Source organism: Carlito syrichta, unplaced genomic scaffold, assembly GCF_000164805.1.
Source record: "Carlito syrichta isolate Samal-C Ts95f unplaced genomic scaffold, Tarsius_syrichta-2.0.1 Scaffold47093, whole genome shotgun sequence".
Taxonomy (NCBI): Eukaryota; Metazoa; Chordata; class Mammalia; order Primates; family Tarsiidae; genus Carlito; species Carlito syrichta.
Genome location: NW_006991189.1, coordinates 298,021 through 319,375, shown reverse-complemented (window position 1 = coordinate 319,375; position 21,355 = coordinate 298,021). Strand labels below are relative to the sequence as shown.

The following is a 21,355-nucleotide window of genomic DNA, read 5'->3' as shown; positions in this document are numbered from 1 at the left end:
GGGGAAGGAGGCCGCCATCTTGCTTTCCACCTGCCTATCCACTGCTCCAGGGCTAGATAAGGACTGCCCTCTGGGACAAAGCAGACCCGAATTTAAATCTGAAAGGCTATCAGCCCAGCCCCTTTGTCCCCTAAAGAAGCACCAAGTATTAGAAAGAAGAAAGATCATCTGTCCTCAGTTCTGCTCCTTGAAGTCTCCTCCAATTCAGAAAACAGGTCAGGCAGCTGCCTCCCAGTGTGGTCTGCTCCCGAGGACTCAGTGTCCACGCCCCTGTGTGGGCAGCTCCATTCTGGCCAAGTCACTTTGGGCAGGTGGTGGTGGTTGTGGTGACATAAGAGAGAGAGATGTCAGCCAGTCACACTAGGAGACAGCACATAAATTATAGGCAGCATGCCACACTCTTTCCCCAGCATTGCTGTGAAGCCCAGGGTGGGGCGGGGAGCGGAGCCATTTCCAAAGAACCTGAGAAGAGCCCAAGGAGACTGTCTCCCTGAAGTAATGGAGCCAGAGAACAGGAGCACCGTTCTTTGAGGGCCAGCATTTGATATCCCAACAAAAGACCCACAGGGCGCTGGGGAGCTGGGATTGGAGTTGAAAGGGCCTAGCCCTCTGCATCAGATCTTTCTCAAGGTTGCTGAAATCAACCCCATCGTCGTCCTTTTCTTGGAGGAGTCATTCCCATAGTTGTTTTCCTCTTGATCTGTACCTGTGAGAGCACCCTGCCCAGTTTTTAATAAGACCATTATTTAATATTCCCTCTGTGCCCTGAAAGACCTTGAACCAATGCGAAGGCTCCTGCCAGGCCCCTTGAGTGATCTGTCCCAGTGAGAGAGGAAAGCCATGTCATTCCTTGAAAAGAGGGATGATTTATCATGGTGTATTTGGGATATCAGATCTCAATTCCTGTCATCCAGTTTCCAAAATAAACTCTGCCCTAGGGAGCTTACACCTGCTGGGAATGGGTTGCTTATCCCCTCTGGCTTATTCTGAGGGAGCCACAAGCATCCTCATCTCCCCACTCCTGGGTCCTCCTGCATATACCGCATCCCTAGGGCCAGGATGCTGGGGCAGGCTGCCCAGACCCTGCCATGTGGGTTCTGAGTCTCTACCTGGTTTGTAGGTCCTTCTCTAAACAGGCATTGAGTGTTCTGTGAGCTTGTGCCGCCGTGACCTGGGGATTTAACAACCAGAGTGGGTCCTGCCACTCCTGGGGTCTGCAGTAAAGGAGCACATGAGAAGGGAGGACATGAGTCTCTGCTCACAGTCCCTGCCCACGGAGGGAGGGGGAGGGACCCAGGTAGCTTCCCCACATCTGTGCCCAATATGGAAGAGGAACCCTGAATCTTGGCTCAATGCTGAAACTGCAAGGCAGGAGGAAGAGGAAATAAAAAGTTGGCCAGGGCAGGGTTTATTCCTCAGCCCTGTTCTCTGCTTCCTGCAAAAGAAGAATGCTGGTGGCCAGAGGAGAGGGCTAACCAGGTGCCAGTCTGCTGTTCTCTGGGTGTATCTCAGAGGCTGGCTTTGTCCTCCAACCAGAAGATACAGATTCCTGTGGGCACAAGTCAACCAGTGCCTGGAGAACACAACCAGAAAGTGGAGGATGGATTGAAGCTGCAGTAGGAACCATTTAAGTGGAAGCAAATTTGTGACCACCACTGCCCCACCCCTCCTGCCTATGGCAGACATGGCTAATCAATTAGGAGGCTTTTTAGCATAATCCATTTTTCAGTCATTCCCAGTCTCTTGGTATTGGTACTCAAGCTGACATCTATTGGCCATTCCTGGGTTAGATTTAAGCGAGAATTTCTTAATACTGGAAACTGTGAGACTGAAAACAGATGACCAAGGGAAGTAGAGATGTCTCTTTCTCTGAAGGAATATAGAAAAATATTTGACGGCAGCTGCCAAGCCTGATCAAATATGATCCTTACTGAAATACTAGCTAACACTTACAGTGTGTTAAGCACTGTCATGTTGGCCATGTAATATAGCAATTATGAGCACAGGTTCTGGAGCCAGACCAACTAACTGCATGCAAACCCTGGCACTACCACTTCCAGCTGTGTGATCTTGGCAAGTTACTTAACCTCCCTGTGCCTCAGTTTCATCATCTGTAAAATGAGAAAAGTAACAGTATATGTCTCATCTGGGTGTTGTGAGGAATATATGTATACACACACACACACACACACGCACACACATACGCATACCTGTATAAATATGGACTATATATATTTTTTCCACTTAGGATATATTTTTAAAATTTTTTTTCACTTAGGATATATTAATTCATTTAGTCCCAGAGACAGAGGGCTTCCCTAGATGATCCCCCAAATTTCTTATAAATCTTTAACTTTAAGAAGGAAATTATTATTCTGTAAATTTTTTTAATGAATTTATTGTTCCATTTATTTCTACCCTACCTCATTTCAAGAAATAGTTTGGGGGGATTTACAAACCACATAAAGCAGTAGGAGGTAAAGTTTGGAGAACAAAGGCAGGAAAACCAGGAGAACCCGAGCTGGTGATGCCACAACCTCCAGTGCAGACAAGCTACAGACTTGGCTTTGAGTTTCCTGGTGGTCATTGCAAAGAGGAAAGCAATAGTTTTTGCAAGTGTCAGGTTGCAGCGAGGTGGAAACGCACTGATGTTTGGGTGAAGCACAGCTTCTCCTGGTCATGGGGCCTGAAATAGGTTCCTCCTGTGTGTCCTTGCAAGGTGTTACCATGTGCATGATGTAGGTTGTGAGTGCAGAGGAACAGGAAGGAAGCTGTCCCTTCTGTTCCTCTTCAGGGTTGACCCACTGTGTGAGGCTGGAAACTCCTCACGCTAGCCCATTCCCTTCCCTGGGACGAGGAGGGAGGTCGCCACCCCACTTCTTGGCCTACTCTGTGGCAGCCAGGCAGTTTAGAAGTGAAAGAAAGAGAGTATGGGTTCAGGGCTAATGCTCTGGTGTGAGGAGGGACATGCAGTGGCCTGGACTGCTGCTGTGGGGCCTGGAAAAGCTGGATTACCAGGTTCATGGTATCTGCCTGCAAGTTCATTCACTCACAAAGATACATTGAAGACTGCTAAGAGCTTAGCACCGCTGATGCACTGGGGACACATTCGTGAGATCTCTACCTCTGGAGCTCACAGTTTAGTGCTATGGGACAAAACCAAGCAGAGGACAAGGATGGGAATAAGTCCTGTCCTCATGAAGGCCTTTTCTCAGCATCCCCCGAGAACTCCCTGACTGGGGGGAATCATGGTATCATTGCCAAGAGGATGTCCTGAGAAACAAGGGTTGGGAGGGGCGACTTACTCCTAGTTCTGCCTTCAGTTTATGGGAGGAGCCGAATGCCTGGAAGGAGAGAATCCATAGGTGGGAGCAGGATCTCTGGAGGGAGAAACTGAGGTCAGCCCCATGCACTTTCCCTACAAGCCCTCTTCTAATTATAATTGTAATAGCTGCATTGATTTGGCACTTGCTCTATGCCAGCCCCTGTGCTATTAATCCTTAGAGATAGGTAGTGATTGTTCTCCCATTTTCAAGATGAGGAAACTGAGGTACAAGGAGACCAAGCAATTTGCTTAAGGTCACCAAGTAGTAAGTGGCAGAGTCAAGATTTGAGCACAGGTAGGCTGCCTGCAGAGACCATGCTGTTAGCCTGGATGGTACTGTTTCCCTTACCAAGACAGCTTCACCCTCCCCAGACCCTACACACCCCAGTCATGCCAGTGTTGGGGCTTTTCTCCTGGAGCTCTCCCCAGGAACCCCCTCCCTCTTTGCAAGGTGCCATGATGCCCTGTGGAACAGTTGGCAAGGCTTCTCAGTCACTTTCGTCTATCAGGTCTATCTGAAAGATTAGTTCCCCAGCTAAAGAGATTTGACTTTCTTGGGGTTTGCCTGATTTTGAGCTGCCTCCTATGCATATCTCTATGCTGATAATCAGCAGAATTAACAGCACATTTTGTTTAATGGTTTCCTCTTTTCAATGGGATTTCAGATTCATTATAAGGAACCTTTAGTCTGTGCCCAGAATTGTGGCAAGGCAGGAGTACTTGGGTTATGAATAAAAGGTTTAAGAAAGACATGACTATGGCCAGTGATAACAGGTTCCTTGAATCACAGAAGGCCTCCATGTATAATAGGATCCAGCCTCCACCTCATGCGTAGCACGAACCCATCATGGAGAGGGTGGTCTGACACAGGTATGCCGAATACCCTCCTGCGTACCAGCTAACCCACTGCCTCCCTCATGATCCCAATGGGGAGGCAGACGTCCCTTGGGGACACCCCACTCCTGCTCCGTGGTTTTGTGCCATTGCCTCACATGTGGCAGATCTACAGGAAGGCTCCAGTGGGTGCCAGGCTCTGCCCTGTATCTGACTTCTCCTGTGTGGTAGAGCAGGGAAAACCAAGCCCTGACACCCTCTAGCCCTTTCTTAGGCCACGGTTGGCACACATGAGTATGGGCAGAAAGACTCAGAGAGAGGAACACAGTGGTGAGACCCTCAGGCCTATGATCCTTGAGTCTTGAGAGGGGCCATTCTTTCTGTTCCCTGTTTTATCATGGCGTGTTTGGGATATCAGATCTCAATTTCTGTTATCCAGCTTCCAAAATTAACTCTACCCCAGGGCCTGGCATGGAGGAACCTACCCCCTTGCTAACTGGTTTTGGGAGGGAGGAAGGCAGGTAGACAGGCTGGCTAGAACTAGAAGAAAGCTTAGTGATCAAAACTTTCCCTTCATTTTGTTCATTAAATAACAGAAGCTGGCCCAAATGGCTTAACCAAGGTCATACAGCTGGTTGAGGCAGTGTTGAACAGCTGGGCGTTACAATCCTTGACCTGTGTGAATATCACTCTTTTCATCCCTTTATTTCAGGGCCCCACTGGAAGACCTGGACTCCCAGTAAGTAACTTTCATTTCTTCTCTCCTTTGAATCTCTTTCACGTGCTCTTTTCTGCCTGAGGACTGGCTTGGTTAGGTGGCTGGTCTTCCTCCACATTTATCTGGGTGAGAGGCCTCTCTTTAAAGTTTCTGACCTGTAGCTTAGGGGGAAGTCACCCTTAATCCCCTCTTCCTTTGAGACCTGGAGAGGACCCTGCTGGAGCATCTTGAGCCTGGCCCATCAGCTCTCGGTGCCCCTTCTGGGACCCCAGGCAGGTGAATCATAACATGCAGAACCTCCTAATGCCAGGACTGACTTCTAGACTGATGGTCCTGTTATGCTGACAGCTCACTGGTGTGTCGAATACCCTCCTGCGTACCAGCTAACATTCAAACCGCTGTCCCCCTTTCTCCTATGCCCTCTGGTAAAAGTATGAACTCAAAAACTTTGTTTTCCCCCCAGTTACTATTTTGAATTCTAGAGAAGCTGGGCCACGTAACTGTGGGGACTTTGAGACAGAAGTAGAAATAATACTAATAGTCATGTCTTATTGAAATCTTGATAGGTGCCAGACCCTATGCTAATTATCCTTCATACATCTGGTTTGTTCAACAACTCAGTGAACTGGGCATGATTGCACCTGTTTTATAGATGAGGACACTGAGACTCAGGGAGGTAAAATGCCTTGTCCAGCTGTCCAAGCCTCAGGGGTAGGCCTGCTGGAGACACATGTCACCATATACCATTCCATACTGCTGCTTCATGTGGTCCATGCCCGACATTTAGAGTCTTGTAAGACATTGTTCCGTGGAGTCTAGCCTGGGACATGGATGAGTGGAGAACTGAATATATATACCGTGGGCCCTCAGATGTGGAGTGCCCCAGGCGGGATGCTGCTACCAGCCAGCGGGCCAAGGTGAGTCTGGCACCAGTCTGCCCTGTCCCCCTGCCCCGAAGGCCACATCCATGGGATTCTCGACCCTCTGTGCATCCCTCTTCTCTAGTTACTCCCTTTGTAGACATGAATTATACTATACCTTTGACTAATCCAGCAGCTTCTAGAATCCATGTCCAGCGGTGACTTTCTTAATGAAATGCATGTGGGAGAATGTTCAGGCTTGGAAATGAAAACTCTCCCAGTAAGTGAGAGCCCCAGAGCAAAGGAGGACCGGTGAGTCGGTCCCATGAAATCCAAGGAGAGGAAAAATCAGATGACCGAGGGAACGTGGGCAGACTTTGTTTTTTCTTACGTCGTCCACCTTTAAAAAGCATTTAGGGGGCAATTCACAGAGCAGGGGCCGCTGTACATAGTTTCCAGTCTCTGGCCATTCCATGCCTGCCCCTAACCCGAGCATTTTATGGCCAGGACTGCAAAGAGCATTAGTTCTAAAAAAGAAATGAAAAAGAAACCAAAACACACAGCCTGAAATATCATTCAAAAGCCCAAGAGTGAGTGGACCATGGGCTGCCACAGCCAACAACCAGCACCAGCCAGGGATTCTTAGCAGGCAGGGCAGGGACTTGGATCTGTGGGTCATGGTCCTGTTCATGCTTCCGCATGAAGGCACCTGGGAAAAGATTTGAGATGCCGGTCTCTATCTTCCAATGCAAAAGTTGTGAAGTAGAAACTTGCGTGTAACTTGCCCGAGACTGTGCTGGGCTTAAGCTAGCAGATGCCAATGACCCAGCACTTACCAAGTGCCAGGCACCAGCCTAGATCCTCCCAGTAGCCCATGAGAGAGAAACTCTTATTTCATTCATGCAACAGAAGCGGATCCTCAGGAAACAGTCAGCGCTGATAATGAACACTGCTATCCTGCCATTCTTCAGCAAGAGTAGAATGTTTTACTCAAAGTCACCATGGGTCTTGGCCATGTATGTGTAACAAGAGCCTAATTTCCGAGCTGACTGCTATTTTTGGGTGTATCCCACACACATCTTGGGATACTAATTGCGCCTCAAGGCATTTTGCCTCAGTGAGGTCAGCAGATGCAGAGACACCCCAGAAATGCTCACCCAGTTTTCTCCTGCCCAGCAGGCCGGACAAACGCCATCTTATTTTCCATACCCCATTGTTTTCCATCCTTCCAGGCTCCCAGCAAACCCCAAGCCCCACCCCAGATTTTATGATGTCTGCATGCGTATGATTACAAAAAAATATTTTCTACCAAAAGAGGGAGGAACAAAACTTAATAAGCAGATTTCCAGAGTGAGAAGATGTAACCCCTGGCTACAAAACAAAGCAATGTCCTCAGAGCAGCTGAAACTCGTGATGCGGCTGAATCCACATGGCTCCCGGTCCTTCCTGTCAGTGCTGGAGGAGGGAGGAGTGGAGAAAGACTCCTCTGTAGCTCTCTTGAACAAGGGATGGGAGGAGGACCACTGCCTGTCAGCTCTGGCAGGGACAGACTCAGGGAAGTGATTCACCCGTCTGTCACGGGAGCTGCCAGTCACCCTGCTCTGCGCCTTGGAGTTGAGCGCAAGGAAGATGAGGCATATCCTGGTCATTGCTGGAATAGATTCCAACTGCAGAAGTCTAAGGGATCAAGGCCCTTGGAAACACATAGAGAAACTGAGGCCCAGGCTGAGAACCAGACTCCTACTTTAGTGCTCTTTCCACAAGACCATGCCTGAGTGCAGATAGCCATAGAGGTGGCCACCCACTGAACTGTCCTTGGGGGCCACATGGGAAGTGTATCCACATGACTCTTCGGCATCACATGGGATATCATCCCAGTGACAGACAAGCTGATTTGGGGCACAGCTAGTCCATGGGGTCCTTCATACACTGGCCTGGTTCCAGCCATATCTGATTGTTTCTGCCTCCTTCATTGCCAGGGGGACAAAGGTGCCATTGGGATGCCTGGACGTGTGGTGAGTTGGTCCGTTTGCACCTCTTGGGTGGCCATTGCTTGCTTCTCCACGCTGGCCTGTCCTCTAAGCCATAGCAAGGTGCGGTCTACCCCTACCCCAAGGAGCGGTTAGCACTCTTCCTTCCGAGGTGCTAGTTTGCTTCAGGAAGAGACAGGGAAGCAGCTTTATCCCAGTCATTCAGACCTCACAGTGTGGCTTTGTTCTCCAAAGAGCTGCCACGGCAAGGGAAAAATCCAAGAAAGTTGCATGAACAAAGCTCTTTGCTAATCACATACCTGAGCCTCAAAACTGGGAAGATTCCTACTCCATACCCCCAAAGTTGGCAGTTCTCCCTCAGATTATAGCTGCTCCTCCAGCCACCCCTCAATGGAGCCAGAGTTTCCGGAGATGTCTTCTGTAGACAGAGATGTGCTAAAAGATGATGAAGATGGGGCTTGATTCTAGGTGGGGGCTTCACATACTCATGCGGAGGCTGAGAGTTTAAACCCTTCCAGTTTCCCGCTGGAAAATGAAGATGGAGCAAGGGAGATGAGAATATTTGATGGGGAGACTGTTTCCCAGAAATGGGACTGTCAGCAGCAAGCCCTGAGTCCCCAGCTTTGGGATGATGGCTTTGGGTAGCTTTAGGATGGTGTTCTCTTAAGGGCTAGAAAGGCTGCAGCCTAAGGCAGCAATGACCACGCTCTGGCCTCACCACTACCCAGCTTTGTCTAGGATGTGACCTGAACTACTCTCTCTGTCTGACTCTTAACTTCCCACCGGCCATCAGCCCCTGCCTCCACCCTGGTTCCTAAGGCCCTCTTACATGTCACTTCTGGCTTTGCCTCAGAATTTCACCTCCCAGGCTGGGGTCGATCTTAGGTGTGGGTGTGGCATCCTTGTGTAAATTTGCATGCCTGGAGTGAGGTTGAAAGGCATCCACATCCCAACTAACACTTGTGAGTGCTGACTGTGCGCTGGGCATTGTGCTAACAGTCTCACAGAGATGAGCTCATTCAATCCTTGTAAGAACTGCATGAGGTAGACACGGTTCCCACTCCCATTTTTCAGATGAGAAAACTGAGGCTTAGAAGTTAGATGTCTTTCCCAAGGCCACATGGCCAGGAAGTGTCTGAGCGGGGGCTTTAACCCAGACAGCCAGACTCTAAGCTTGTGTTCTTGACCCTGGCAAGGTTACTCGCCACTCTCTCCTACCCACTCCCATTGGCATTCCAGCTCTGAGAAGGGTCTGATCCTTAGGATGACGCCCCAGAGGCCTGGGACATTTCAGAGCTAAGGATGAGTGTCCCATGTCACAGAGCTTTAGCTTCCCAGGGCCTCAAGTTCTGCCTGTTAAGGCATGAAGGCTCCTGGGAGCCCCACATGAAGCCCTCTCACTATATTCCCAGACTGGAGCACTGTGGGATTTCTGTCTGGCCCTGTTGCTTTGCTTTGGTTCTCTAATTCCAGACCCCGAGTTCACCCCAGCAGAGTAATTAAGCCATCCCTTCCCCAGGGCTTACTGTGTGTGGGCCTGAGCTGGGCCATCTCCTCCAGAGCTCTCTGAGAACTGTTTTATGGATGAGGATGTTAGACTCAATGTACCCAAGATGGGGGTGGAATTGGATTCTGTACCCAAGCTGTCTGGGACCCCAAAGTCCTTGTTCCTGATAGGCGAGCTCCAGGAGCCCCTGCCCAGAGTTGCAGTGGGTAGGGCTGGCCTGCAAGGAAGCCCACAGAAGGCAAAGTGGCCTCCCCTTTCCTGCCCTCCTTCTTGGGCCCCCGTGGGCATCTCCCCCCAGGAAGTGTCCATCACTGCAGCAGGGAAGAGGAAGGGGAGTGGCAGGAGGTCTCCCCACCTCCTTCTAGGCAAGACTATTTTCAAGCTACCTTGGGACTTTCACCCTGCTGATGCTATTCTAAATGTGACAATGGGCCCATTTGGCTGCCCTGGAGGGAGTCTGGCAGGAGCCACCTGATAAGGACTAGGGTGGCCAGTGGGTGAGATTCCAGGGTCATCCCTGTGGTTCAGCAGAGGTGGCACCTCTATTCTGTCCAGAGTGGGATGGATCGGGACTGTCCATCCACTGGTCACTATGGTTACAAGGGACCCTTGGCTGCCTACCCAGCTTCCTCTGCATGGCTGACCCATGCTCCATCCCTCCAGCCTCTGTCTTCCCACGTTTCTCTATGCCCCTCCCTCTGCCTTACCTGGCCAGCTCTAAAGACTGCAGACTTGTCGAGCTCAGCAAGGCTTTGCTCTTTGTGCTCAGCTGGACCTGCAAGCCTCCTAGACACCACCATCACCTCCCAGTCCTAGGGAATTCTTCCCCACCCCCACCCCCACCCCCACCTCAGACTGCCCTGGCCAGCTAGAGCCATGACTTCTGGGACAGATTTCCTGACTTGGGTGGGGTCTTGTTTGTTTTCTCAGCCTCTCTGTCTCTCTCTCTCTCTCTGTCTCTCTGTGTCTGTCTGTCTCTCTCTCCTTCTCTCTCTCTGTTTCTCTGTCTCTCTGTCTTTCTTCCTCTCCCTGTCTCTCTCTCTCTCTCTCTCTTATGTGCACGTGCTCTTCTCTCTCTCTCTCTCTCTCTCTCTCTCTCTCTCTCTCTCTCTGTCTCACAGACCTGCTTCAAGAGAGCTTCTTGCAGCCCCAGCCACTGTCTCTCTCTCAGCTATCTGGAATGGTGGGCTGCATGGAGTGAAACAATAGCATTCCACACACTGGGCTTGTTGGACTTGGGACCTGTCATGTGTCAGCATCTGTGTTTTGTTCTGTTTCTTATTTCACGGTGATTTCTTGTGTTTGGTCCTTGTGCCACGAACACGGGTTCTTGTGTTGGTACCTCTCTCTCATCCTTTCTTTTTTCTCTCCCTCCCTCTTTCTTCCCTGCACCCTGTGTTGCATGTGGCGGCCCAGGGAGTAAAGGGCCAACCAGGCGAGAAGGTGAGTCCACACTTTCCCCTTCTGCCCTGCACCCAGTCTCCTCTTCCACAGTAGACTCTTGAGGGGACCTCTCAGCACTCCTCATCCACAGAGGCCCCAGCAGAGGGTGCTGGCAAGGCCTGTGCTGCCCTCAAAGCCTCTCCAGCCCAGTTTCCTAAGAGCTGGGATTCCTGGGCGATAGTCCTGGATTTTCTCCCCTGCCCTGCTGTGACTGTATGTGGCCGCATGGCTCTGTTCCCATCTAGGCATCCCCCTTCCCCAAGGCAAGGAGAGGACCCCATTGCTGTTTCATGTAACTGGCAAAGCCCTAGGGGACCCCCAGGATTATGGAGTAGAATCCCTTGAGAAGACAGAAGCCCAGGAAGCCATCCTGGAACATCAACCCTGGGTCAACTTGAGAGATTTCAGAGCTCAACATATCGAACCAGCTCGTTTTACAGATGAGGAAACTGATGCCCAGAGAAGGGCTGGGACTGGCCCCAGGTCCCATAGCAATAGTGGCGAGCAGGGGCTAGTCCTCCTGGCGGCCAACTCGATACTTCCTTGCCTGAACATTGCAGTATTTCTGCAATATAGCCTCCTGTCTCCAAAGTAACAACAATGGCAACAATAATAATTGCCTCTATCACATATTAAATGCAAACTGTGTCAGGAGCAGTTTTAAGTATTTTGCCTCTATTTTGCCAATTAACTCTGACACAACCTTTTCAGGGAAGCTTGAATATTCCCATTTACATGAGGCACAGAGAGGCAAAGTTACATGCTCCAGGCCACACAGTTAGAAAGCCGCAGAGCTGGATGGAAGTCAGGTGTGACTCAGCTTCCATCTGGGGCTCCTAACCACCTTGCTGTACTGTCCTCCAAATGGAATAAGACTGTCAGTCGTGTCCCCCAGACCCTGGCCCCAGCTCAACTGCCCAAGAGAGAGACTCATGATTACTTCCAGGGGTCAGATATTATTTTATGCCCTTTACGTTATCTTTTGAAATGTTCACATTCACCCTGTGAGACAGATGCTATTATCCCTGTGGGACAGATGAGGAAACAGGCACAGGAAGTTAAGTGGCTTGCTCAAGGTCACACAGCTATAGGGAACAGAGCTGGGCTTCAAACCCAAGCATTCTGGCTCTTAATCATTACACTATCCTGCCTTGTGTAAAAATTATTTATCATCACAATGACAAATAATTACTAATTTTAAATCACCTGCCTGTGAGGTATGACATTTTACAAAATGCATTTCCCATCAGGGCAGCAGAGAAGCTCTGGGTATCCCTGTTCACAGAGGAAGCGTGTGTGCTCAGACAGGTTCCGTGATGTGCCCGGCAGATTAAGACCTTGAACTCAGGTCCCTGGGCTTTTTCACTGCCCTGCCTATCTCTGCTAGGAGGGGCAGAAGGCTGGTGGGACAGGGTAGCCTGCCTTTCTGCCAGAGTGCCACTTCTCTCCCTCACCTTCCTTCACCCTCCTGCTGACCCCCTGATACACACACACAGGGTCCTTATCTAACTAGCTCAGCCACCCTTCATGGTGCTTTGAGCTCCTCACCCGGCAACACCCACCATCTTCTCGGAAGCTGAATATTCCACTCCAGCCTTAACCCCTCTATGTCATTCTCAAACCAGGACTAGGAAATTTGGGGCAGCTCAACCTTTCAGGCTCAGGACCTCTGGGCCCACATAGCAAGTGTGTGTCTTGTGTCCCCACGCTCAGAGCCACTGTGAAGTGCGTGGCCAGATTGGCATTTGGGGATTGGGTTGGGGAGGCCTGGGGAGCTTTGACACCTGTGTGCTGAGGTGGGTTGGAACGTGCCCTGAGCAGGGCTTGGGGGTGAGACTCGGGCCTGGGCAACCTCGCCAAGTCTCCCCTCCCTCCCTGTTTCTCTCTTTCCCACCTCTCCAATGGATCCCATTCTCCTTATTTCCCGGCCTGGGGTCCCACCGTCCTCCTTTCCCTGGACTCCACATCCTGTACTTCCGCTCACACCTCTTCTCGCTCCCTTCTCAACTCTTCCTGAACGTGCCATCTGTGCCCCTCTGTGCTTCCTCTGCTGTCATTCTACGGTCCTCTGTATCCTCTGACCTCCTTCTCGCCCTTCTGTGCGGTGGGGCTGGCATCCCGCCCCTGCCCCCTGCCAGCCCTTTCCCTTTTGTTCTCTTTCCTGCCCCTCTTCTCCGTGCCCCTCTGTCTCCCCCCTCTCTCCCCACAGGGGGCCCCTGGAGATGCTGGGCTGTCCATCATCGGTCCCCGCGGCCCCCCTGTAAGTTGTTTTGCTCTTCTTCAGGGTGTGGTGGGGGGTTGGGAGGGTCAATGCAAAGGGCTTTTGTGGGGGACGAGGGGTGAGTGCCCAGATGCACCTCTGGGTGTGGCAGCTGCCACATGTGATGTGGTCAGCCTGACCAGGCCTGGGTGCTGATGTTGATGTTAAGGAAAGTGGTTTGACTAAATATACCTAAATTACAGCCTCCTGGTAGGGTTCTGAAGGGCCTGCCCTCCAGCCACGAACAACAGCAGCTGCGAGGCGGCCTTGCTGTTTACAGGTAGAAGGGAGATGGGATACCCCAGCTTTCGCAGGAACAAACCTTGGTTTCTGGAAGCCCTGGAGTAGACACGGAGCCCAAATTCAAGGACCCAGACATCCACTCCTGGTCTTGCCAGAGGCCCAGCCCAGCACGCACCCTCACAGGCGCCTTTGTATGTTAGTTAGCACCCTCCACCCAGTGGCCAGGAGCTTGGGAAGATCAATGAGGCTTCCCTCAGATGTGCTTCCTTAAGGACTGAAGGGGGGTATGGGCCATGTAGCCCGCAACATAGCATGGCTGTGGGAAGAAGGGCTGGCTGCTTTTCCCTGAGTATCATACTATCGGGCTTCAACAAAATCACCCATGTCCGCATGGAAAGGACCCCAGGGATGGGCTAACACAGCCCTCTCAGAAGGGGAAGTTGATGCCAAAGAAGGGAAAGGGGCTTGGCCAGTGTCCTCTGTGTAGAGGCTGAGACAGGATTAGAATTATGGAGCCCTGGCACCCTGGCTTTCCCCGCAGTAGCAGGCTGCCAGCTTCATGTTCTGCACTTTTCCTGCCCTCCATGCCCAGTAACGGGGCGGGGAGTAGAGGGCTAGCCTCAGGGAGACTGAGGCTAGCCCCATGGAGGGAGGAAGCCCATCCTGCCCATGCTCCTGCCTTCAACAGAGAGAGCCAGCAGGAAGCAGGAGAGTCAAAGACACCTTGCTAAGTTACATCCAAGGGAGGGGCCAAGATGAGGGTTGGGAGCATGAAGTGGAGCTCATGCAGGAAGATAAGAGAGGGACAGGTGAGCCAGGCTGGTAGACAGGCCAGGTGCTGGACCAGAGGCAGCATTTCAACCGTCCTGGGCTGAGTGGACATAGCCTTCCGAGCAAGGCTTTCTTCTGGACTTTGACCATAATGACAACGCTAAGGACTGACACTTAGCACTTACTCTGTGGCAGGCCACATCTGAACACTTTTCCACATATTAACTCACTTAATTCTCACAAGAACAGTGTGAAGTAGGAATGAAGATCTCCGTTTTACAGATAAGGAAACCGAGGCACAGAGAGGTTGAGTGACTTGCCCAGAGTCATAGGGCTGGTGTGTGGCCACACTGGGAGCTGATCACTCAGCCAGGTCATGTGGCTACAGTCTTCCCTCTGACCCCCATTGCTGTAATAGGCTGGCCAGGCGTGGTGTCGCTGTCACATGCATCCCTGGCCTCCCACTACAGCTGGCCCGATGGGCTTCAGGCTTCCTGTGTACAACATGGGTTCCCTGGGCCCAGTTGTCCCTGATGAAGGTGATGGTGGGAGGGATAGAACACAAGAAGGCAGTGCTTCCCCCCACCTCCCCAGGCTCCAACAGTGAGGACCACTCCTGGTCTATTAGGACTGGGGAGTAACAGAGAATACAGGCCCTACCCTTGGCCGCCATCTCTGTCTGCCTTCTGGTCTGACTGAAGATGAACTGTTGTGTGGATCATGCTGGTCCTCTAACGCTCTTTCAGGAAGCCATGTCCACAGGCTACCAAAGAGTGGTCGAACAGGCTCCACTACTGGAGTTGTACTGAGACAGTGGTCTGTCTCCACTCCTCCTGGGATCTGCCCAGCACACATAGCCCAATCAGAATCATACCCACAGCACTGGATTTGATTCCAGTGGTGAAAAGGAACTTCTATTCAGGTGACAGTGATGGCTTCTGGCTCCTGGGCACCTATCACACGCTAGATCTTCTCCGATCCTCCCTCATAGCTGTGAGCCAGGCCCCACCAGCCCATTTTACAGATAAGAGAACTGAGAGTTTCCTAATTGTGGTCACCCAGTTAGGAGGTGCTGGAGCTTGGGTTTGGCCAGGTCGGCCTCATTCCACAGCCTGCATTCTTGTCCCAATACCCTTTTCCATGCTTGAAAGCTCTACTGTTTAAAGGCATATTTACTTCAGGAGAAAAAAGCTTTCCTGGTGGGTGCCTGTGTTGGCACCAGGAAAGGTTTTATGGCACCAGGAGTCTTGAGCAAGCCCAGCATCCTCTGACTTTGGCCCCCATCGCCCTGTGGGTCAGACCACCCCTGCTGAGTCTCCACTATACCGCAGTGGCGACCCCCCAGCTCCTCCCAGGAAGCTGCCCTGAGTTGGTGGGAGCAGGGAATGGGGGGTCGGGGGAGAAGACAAAGGGTCCATTCATTAAGGGGTAGAGGTCAAGTGGGCGCCTTTGGCGGTGGCTGGGAATGATGGGGAACATGTGGCTTTCCACTCAGCAGAGAAGCGCCCAGAATAAATGCTGCTAATAAGAACCAGCCTTGCTGCTCTTTGGGGCCATCTGCCTCTCCTCTTGGTGCTTGATAAATGGTCCAGGCAAAAGGAGAACCATCCAAGCACTTTGGAGATGGAGGGTTCATATTCCCATGAAGCAAGATGCTGGTGCAGAGAGTGTCTGGGCAGGTTGAGTTTTGAAGTAGTTGCATGAAAGCGAGGGAGGCTGGACACCCAAGGAAGCCCTGGGCACGTGATCTGCAAATGCCTAGGAAATGCCCCATTCTCAAAGGAGGCCTGCTCCCTCCCTGAGCTCCACAGCTTCTCTGCAGGAGCCAGGAGCCATCTGAACTGCCAGCCCTCATCCAAGGAGCCTCCCCACACCTGGCGGGCACACCTATCGAGTGTGTCTCAATTCACTCAATTCATGTTAGTATTTATTAGGAGCCCAGTGCATGTTGGGAACTGGGTAGACAGTGGAAACCTGACCTCAGCCTGCTTAACCCTTCAGGCTCATTATCTAGTGGGAGGGACCAGCGATCCCATAATTTCTTACAACACAGACAGTGAGTGCTAAGGCAGGGAATGGTCCAGGAGCTGTGGGACATGAGGGTGGGGGGTGGGGCACTGGACTTAGAGAATGGGGAGAGGTAGGGAAGGCTTCCCAGAGGAAGGAATAACTAAACTGCTGTCAAGGACCTGTGAGGAGCTCATACACTATGTGCAGGTGTCGGGCTTTGTTCTGAGGGTGCTAAGAGTTCTTGGGTTATGTTAGGCTGTTGAGAAACATGATCAGGTTTGCAGTTTTAAAAGGTTGAGTGGTCTGGCCCGTGCTAGCGTGGAGCACATTGAGAAGAGGCTGCGGGTGGCAGCTAGTTGGAAGGCACTTGCAATAACCCGGGGCCAGACTGGGGCAGAACCAGGAGGCCTAGGCTGGAGGGCTGCAGTGTCAAGGGATTTGGGGATGCAGTGGATGGGATTTTGAGATGATAAAAATGGGGATTGAGGGAGAAGCAGGAGTTCAGGATGACTCCACATTTCTGACTTGAATAGAGTACCCTCCCCAGAAGGAAGAGCAGATTTTACCAGGAAAGACGAGTTTAATTTGAGAATGGTGAATTTGAGATGGCTTAGTAATGCCCAAGAGAAGCTGTCCCTTGGCTGCTGGAGATAGATCGCCGGGTGCCCTGGAGCTGGCTCAGATAACTTGCAGGTGTGGATGGTGCACACCTCCTCCCAACTGGGTTTGGCGACCTCACGTTCATAGCTTGAAATTGGCAATGGTGGGAGTACTTATACCACAGACATTGTCAAGCAGGGCTCTCCTCGCCCACCCTTTCCCACCCAGCCGATGACTAAACATTTACCAGCACTGAGTCTTGTCAGTCAGTACTGACTTGGAGTTGAGGGGAGGCAAAAGGAGGCGGGTTTTGGGCAGATACACGACTGATCTTCTTTGGGGAGGGTCAGATAAGAGGGAAGGGAGACTATCTGGTAGGCTTTTTCCAACCAGTCTGCATATGTTGCAGGGAGGAGGAAGACTGGGAGGAGGAGACGTAGAGGTTCACTTTCAGAAGTGGGGATCCCTTTGGCTACCTTTCTGCCTTGGCCTTGAATTAAGGGGCAGATTTCAGAGATCAATATAAAGCTTATCTCTTTTGTTCTTGTATAGAAGGAAGTGCTATTAATCCATAAATTAATCTACAAATAAACCTATTATCTATAAACTTAATGTGATCCTAATCCTCGTACATTTTTATGGGGTTAGGAGTCCAATAAAATAATATTAAATTTCATTTAAAAAATAAAAATTCTAAGAATATCAGAAAAATTGTGAAAGAAATAGAGTAAGGAAGACAGGAGAGAAGGAAACTAGTTGTTCTACCAGCTATCAAAAGCAATTAAGCTGCATATAAAAGCAATTACAGCAAACAAACGAACAAAACAGAGCAGGAGCCCAGAAATAAAGCCAAGTGCTTTATGGGAATTGGGTACCTGTTAAAGACTTCATTTCACAATAGGAAGAGAAAGATAGATTGTTCTGGAAACAATGCAGAGCAACTGATAATCCATTAGAAAAAGATAAAATGAAAGAAAGTGATTTTTCTAAAGCAAGCAAACAAAAAGCTGAATCTCTACCCACTCATCAGATGAGAATCAATTCCAAATGAATAAAATACTTAGATGTAAAATTGAAACCATAAGATATAAGACAAAGCATGAGTGAATGTTTTATAATTCTGAACTGGGGACCTGGCATAAAACCCAAAAGCCATAGATTTTTTTTGTCTACATAAATGTAAAACGTCTATATGACAGAATCAAATTGACAAATTGGAAAAAATGTTTGCAACTTACATGACTATCGAAGACTTACTGTTCTTGACAAAGAGCTTTACTCAAATCAGCAGGAAAAAGTTGGGTTTTTTTTTTACAGCCTAATAGAAAACATTGGTAAATAATACAAACAGGCAGTTCACAAATAAATAAGACTGATTAATAAACACTGGAAGAGAGTCTAACCTCGGGGTATAATTGAAGAGATACAAATTAAAATCCAGTTGCAAGTCTCCCCAAGTGCTGTCCCCAGGCCGGCTGCTCCAGGAAGTGGAGTCCCAGTTTCCATTTGGTCAGTGACAACATTCTTCCTAAGATCCCTAAAAAAGCCTCGGTTAGCCCTGGAGCTGGCCCTGGCTTGAAGAGATGCATCCTGCGACCAGAGCGGCTCTGTCATTAGCAAACCGTGTGATTATCCCTACCATGTAAACATCGGCCCAAGTGGGACTTGAAGTTGTTTCTTGGAATCCTCTCCTCCTGACCTTTTCTTCAGGCCTCTCTGTGTTCAGAGTAGTTTACAGAAAGCTTACACGGAGAGGTTTCAGAGATTACATTGCATAGTTTCCGGGTTTTCTCCTTGGTGCTATTCTTAGCATCACTTATCCTTGAGAGGAGAAAAGCCAGGGGCCCTTCTGATGCACGAGGAGCATCTCCTCCCGCTTGCCCCTCTGAATGACTGCCACGAGCCCATCCCGAGCCTGCAGTGGACTTCAGTCGCTCACTACCAAGCCAGCGCACCCACCCTGACGGCAGGACCCCCACCCCACCCAGCCAGACGGACTGACATGTTCCTTGAACACAGGGTGCAGGGCTCGCATGTCCATGGCTTCAAGGAGGACCCGAGCAGCCTGAAGATGTGTTAGGGTCACAGCAGAAATACTCCTCTGGATAGGATCTGATTCTGGAGCTACTGCTTGACAAAGACAAACCTCCACTGATTCCAAGATATATTGGGCTCAAAAGCAACCTTACTTTATTCGGGAATTTATCTGTTCTGCTCAATTCAACACATCCAATAATGGCAGCTACCGTTTCAACAGCTTTACAAACATCATTTAATGCAATTCAACAATCCTATGAGGTTATATCATTGTCCTCATTCTACATACAAGGAAAACAGAGGCTCAGGGAGGTCAGACAACTTGCTGAGAGTGACACGACCACCATTGGTGGAGGCCGGATTGGAGGTCAGTCTCCTAGACTCAAAAGCTCATGCTCGGAAGACTCCATGGGAGTCCCCAAGCTAAGAGCTAGACATGTTTGTGGCAAGATATAGCAGAAAAGGAAGCTGACATGGTTAATTGAGACAAGATTGAAGAGGGCCTGAATGAGTAGAAAGGAGCCCTTGCTGCTTCTTGAGAAGGAGAGTAATGAGACTCAAATTTCTTAGCTATTACCCTTGACCTCTTGGTCACCCTCCCCAACCCCGTGCTTCTTCCAACCCCAGCGTGTCTCTTTTTTCCTGAATCTTGATCATGAACCAGTGGACTATGATCAGTGAACCTGCCGCGTCTTGTCTCCAGCCTGAATGTATATCTGCATTACACTCTGCCCCTTCAGGAAAGGGGGCATGGATTTCTCTGTGTCCCAGAAAGTTTGAGGGGTCCAGAGATTTCCCAACTGATAGGAGAAGCCTGCTGGCCACGGTGAGAAGAACGTGAGCAACCTGATCTTTTCTAGCCTGAAAACACATTTCAAAGGTCAAGTTCTGCTATCTGCAGATCTCCAAACCCTCCTCAGATAAGTGGCCTTGAGCAATGATTGTATAAATAAAAAGGACTTAGAGGACCTCAGTCCAGGAGTTTGGTGTGCTGTGGACCGAGTCCCTACTGTCCTCGCTGTCCCATCTGTTTACAAACCAGCACCCGCAGCAGCAAGGAGCTCCCCAGAGGCTGCTTCCTAGAAGTAGACCCAAAGGAATCTGGCCCCCTCCTTGTTTCTTTCCCCACCCCTGGCCCCTGCAGGAATTTCCTATGATGGCCCACATTCCCATCTTTCTCCTCCCCACCAGCTCACTGTGGTGAGTGTTCCCCACCAACAATCACTCAAGGGTCGGAGGGCTGGGGGCAAGGAGGACCCAGGATCAAGAGATTAGCTGCATCTCCTCCTTCCTCATCCTCACGTTCTGCTGTTCTTTTCAGGGTCAACCAGGCACTCGAGGTTTTCCTGGGTTTCCGGTAAGTAGGAAGGCTGAGGTTAGCTGTGTTCTAGGTGGTCTCTGAGCCTGGTTGGGTTAAACTTCATCCAAAATCAGCCCTGATGCCGCTCTTCCCCTTCCAAGCCCTGGTCATGAAGGACCTACTTCTGCAGCCTTTCCTGGACATCAACCCAGGAGAGTAGCTCGGCTCATGGTCCGAGAAATAGACACAGGGAAATAAATACAAATAAAGGGGCAGTGGGACAGGAGCCACTCGAGTGAAGTCAGGCTGACCAGCCCCCGCATGACATAGCCACACCCTAAACTCAGTCTCTGACCTGGCTTTGAGAGGGGGTCCACCATGGAGGAGGCAGTGGGGTGGCCTTCTGGATATCCTTGGATCCCTGCCTATAGGGCGTAGGACAGGTTTTGAGAGGCAGAGAAGGGGGAGCAGCTAGTTCCCTTTTCTCCAGGTCTCAATGCTGCCCACCCCCTGGTTTCTAGGAATACATTATTCCCTCTCCACTTGGGGTAAGGAAGACTTCTTTGACGTTAATAGTGATGCCACCCACTGAGTTCTCCCTTATTCCAGGCACCTGGCATCCAGCATCTCATTCTCTCCTCACTAGGACCCTTCATGGAAAGTTCTATTATTCTTAGTCCCATGTTGAGATGGAAAATTGAGGCTTGGGCTTACCCATGGTCACGTTACAAGCAGGGACTTGAACCCTAACTTGTTGGATCCCAGAGGCTCCTAACTACTGCCCCAGGAGCCTCTTTGGCAGGAGGCCTGTAATGCTTAGTCTTTATGTCTCGCCTTTCTGGTTTCAGGGTCCCATAGGGCTAGATGGCAAACCGGTAAGTGGACCCCATCTTGGACTGTGGGTTCCTCCCCCTACTTGGTCCAGGTCAGTAACTCCAGGTCTCTCAGTCCTTCTGCAAGACACTGACTCTTTGGAACTTGCTTTACCTAGAAAGAAAATGCCTGGGCTGAGGTGGGAAGGAAAGGTAGCTATTTGCATGAGTCACCCCTGACCTCAGCAGGCCCAGAGCACAAGTTCACAGCCACCAAGCTGGGCTTTCTGGAGCAAGAGCCATTCCTAGAATATGGTGATTTGTTGTGAGGTGGGGAGAAGGCACGGAGGTGGCAGGCAGAGTGGAGGCTGAGAAGGGAGAGGACAGCTGCCCGCCCCGGCGGAGGTCATCTGGCTGGTTCCAAAGAGCCTGGGCCCTCGTGCACATACTTGTGCTTGCTCCCAGCACCACTGAGATGCCTCCTGTACCTCCTGCCTGCCTCCGGGTCAGGTCTCCCTTCTAATCGGAGACTCCACACGCATGCCTAAGTCCACGTGGAGACCACTACCCGCCATAGCTCCTCTGTTTGTTTGCTTCAATCTTTCAGACTTGGTCCCCTGACACAAATATCCATGGGGAAAGGA

At 50.6% G+C, this 21,355-nt stretch overlaps 1 protein-coding gene across 1 annotated transcript in view; it reads left to right on the top strand.

Moving 5' to 3' along the window:
- Positions 1-21,355, top strand: part of COL13A1 (collagen type XIII alpha 1 chain) — a 134,808-nt gene that overhangs the window by 45,840 nt on the left and 67,613 nt on the right. Inside the window, exons 3-7 of the mRNA XM_008048529.1 lie at positions 4,872-4,898; positions 7,717-7,752; positions 12,888-12,938; positions 19,921-19,956; positions 20,748-20,774. Coding sequence (XP_008046720.1) covers positions 7,738-7,752; positions 12,888-12,938; positions 19,921-19,956; positions 20,748-20,774 — 129 coding nt within the window. The 5' untranslated portion in view covers positions 4,872-4,898; positions 7,717-7,737. The remainder of the gene's footprint in view (positions 1-4,871; positions 4,899-7,716; positions 7,753-12,887; positions 12,939-19,920; positions 19,957-20,747; positions 20,775-21,355) is intronic.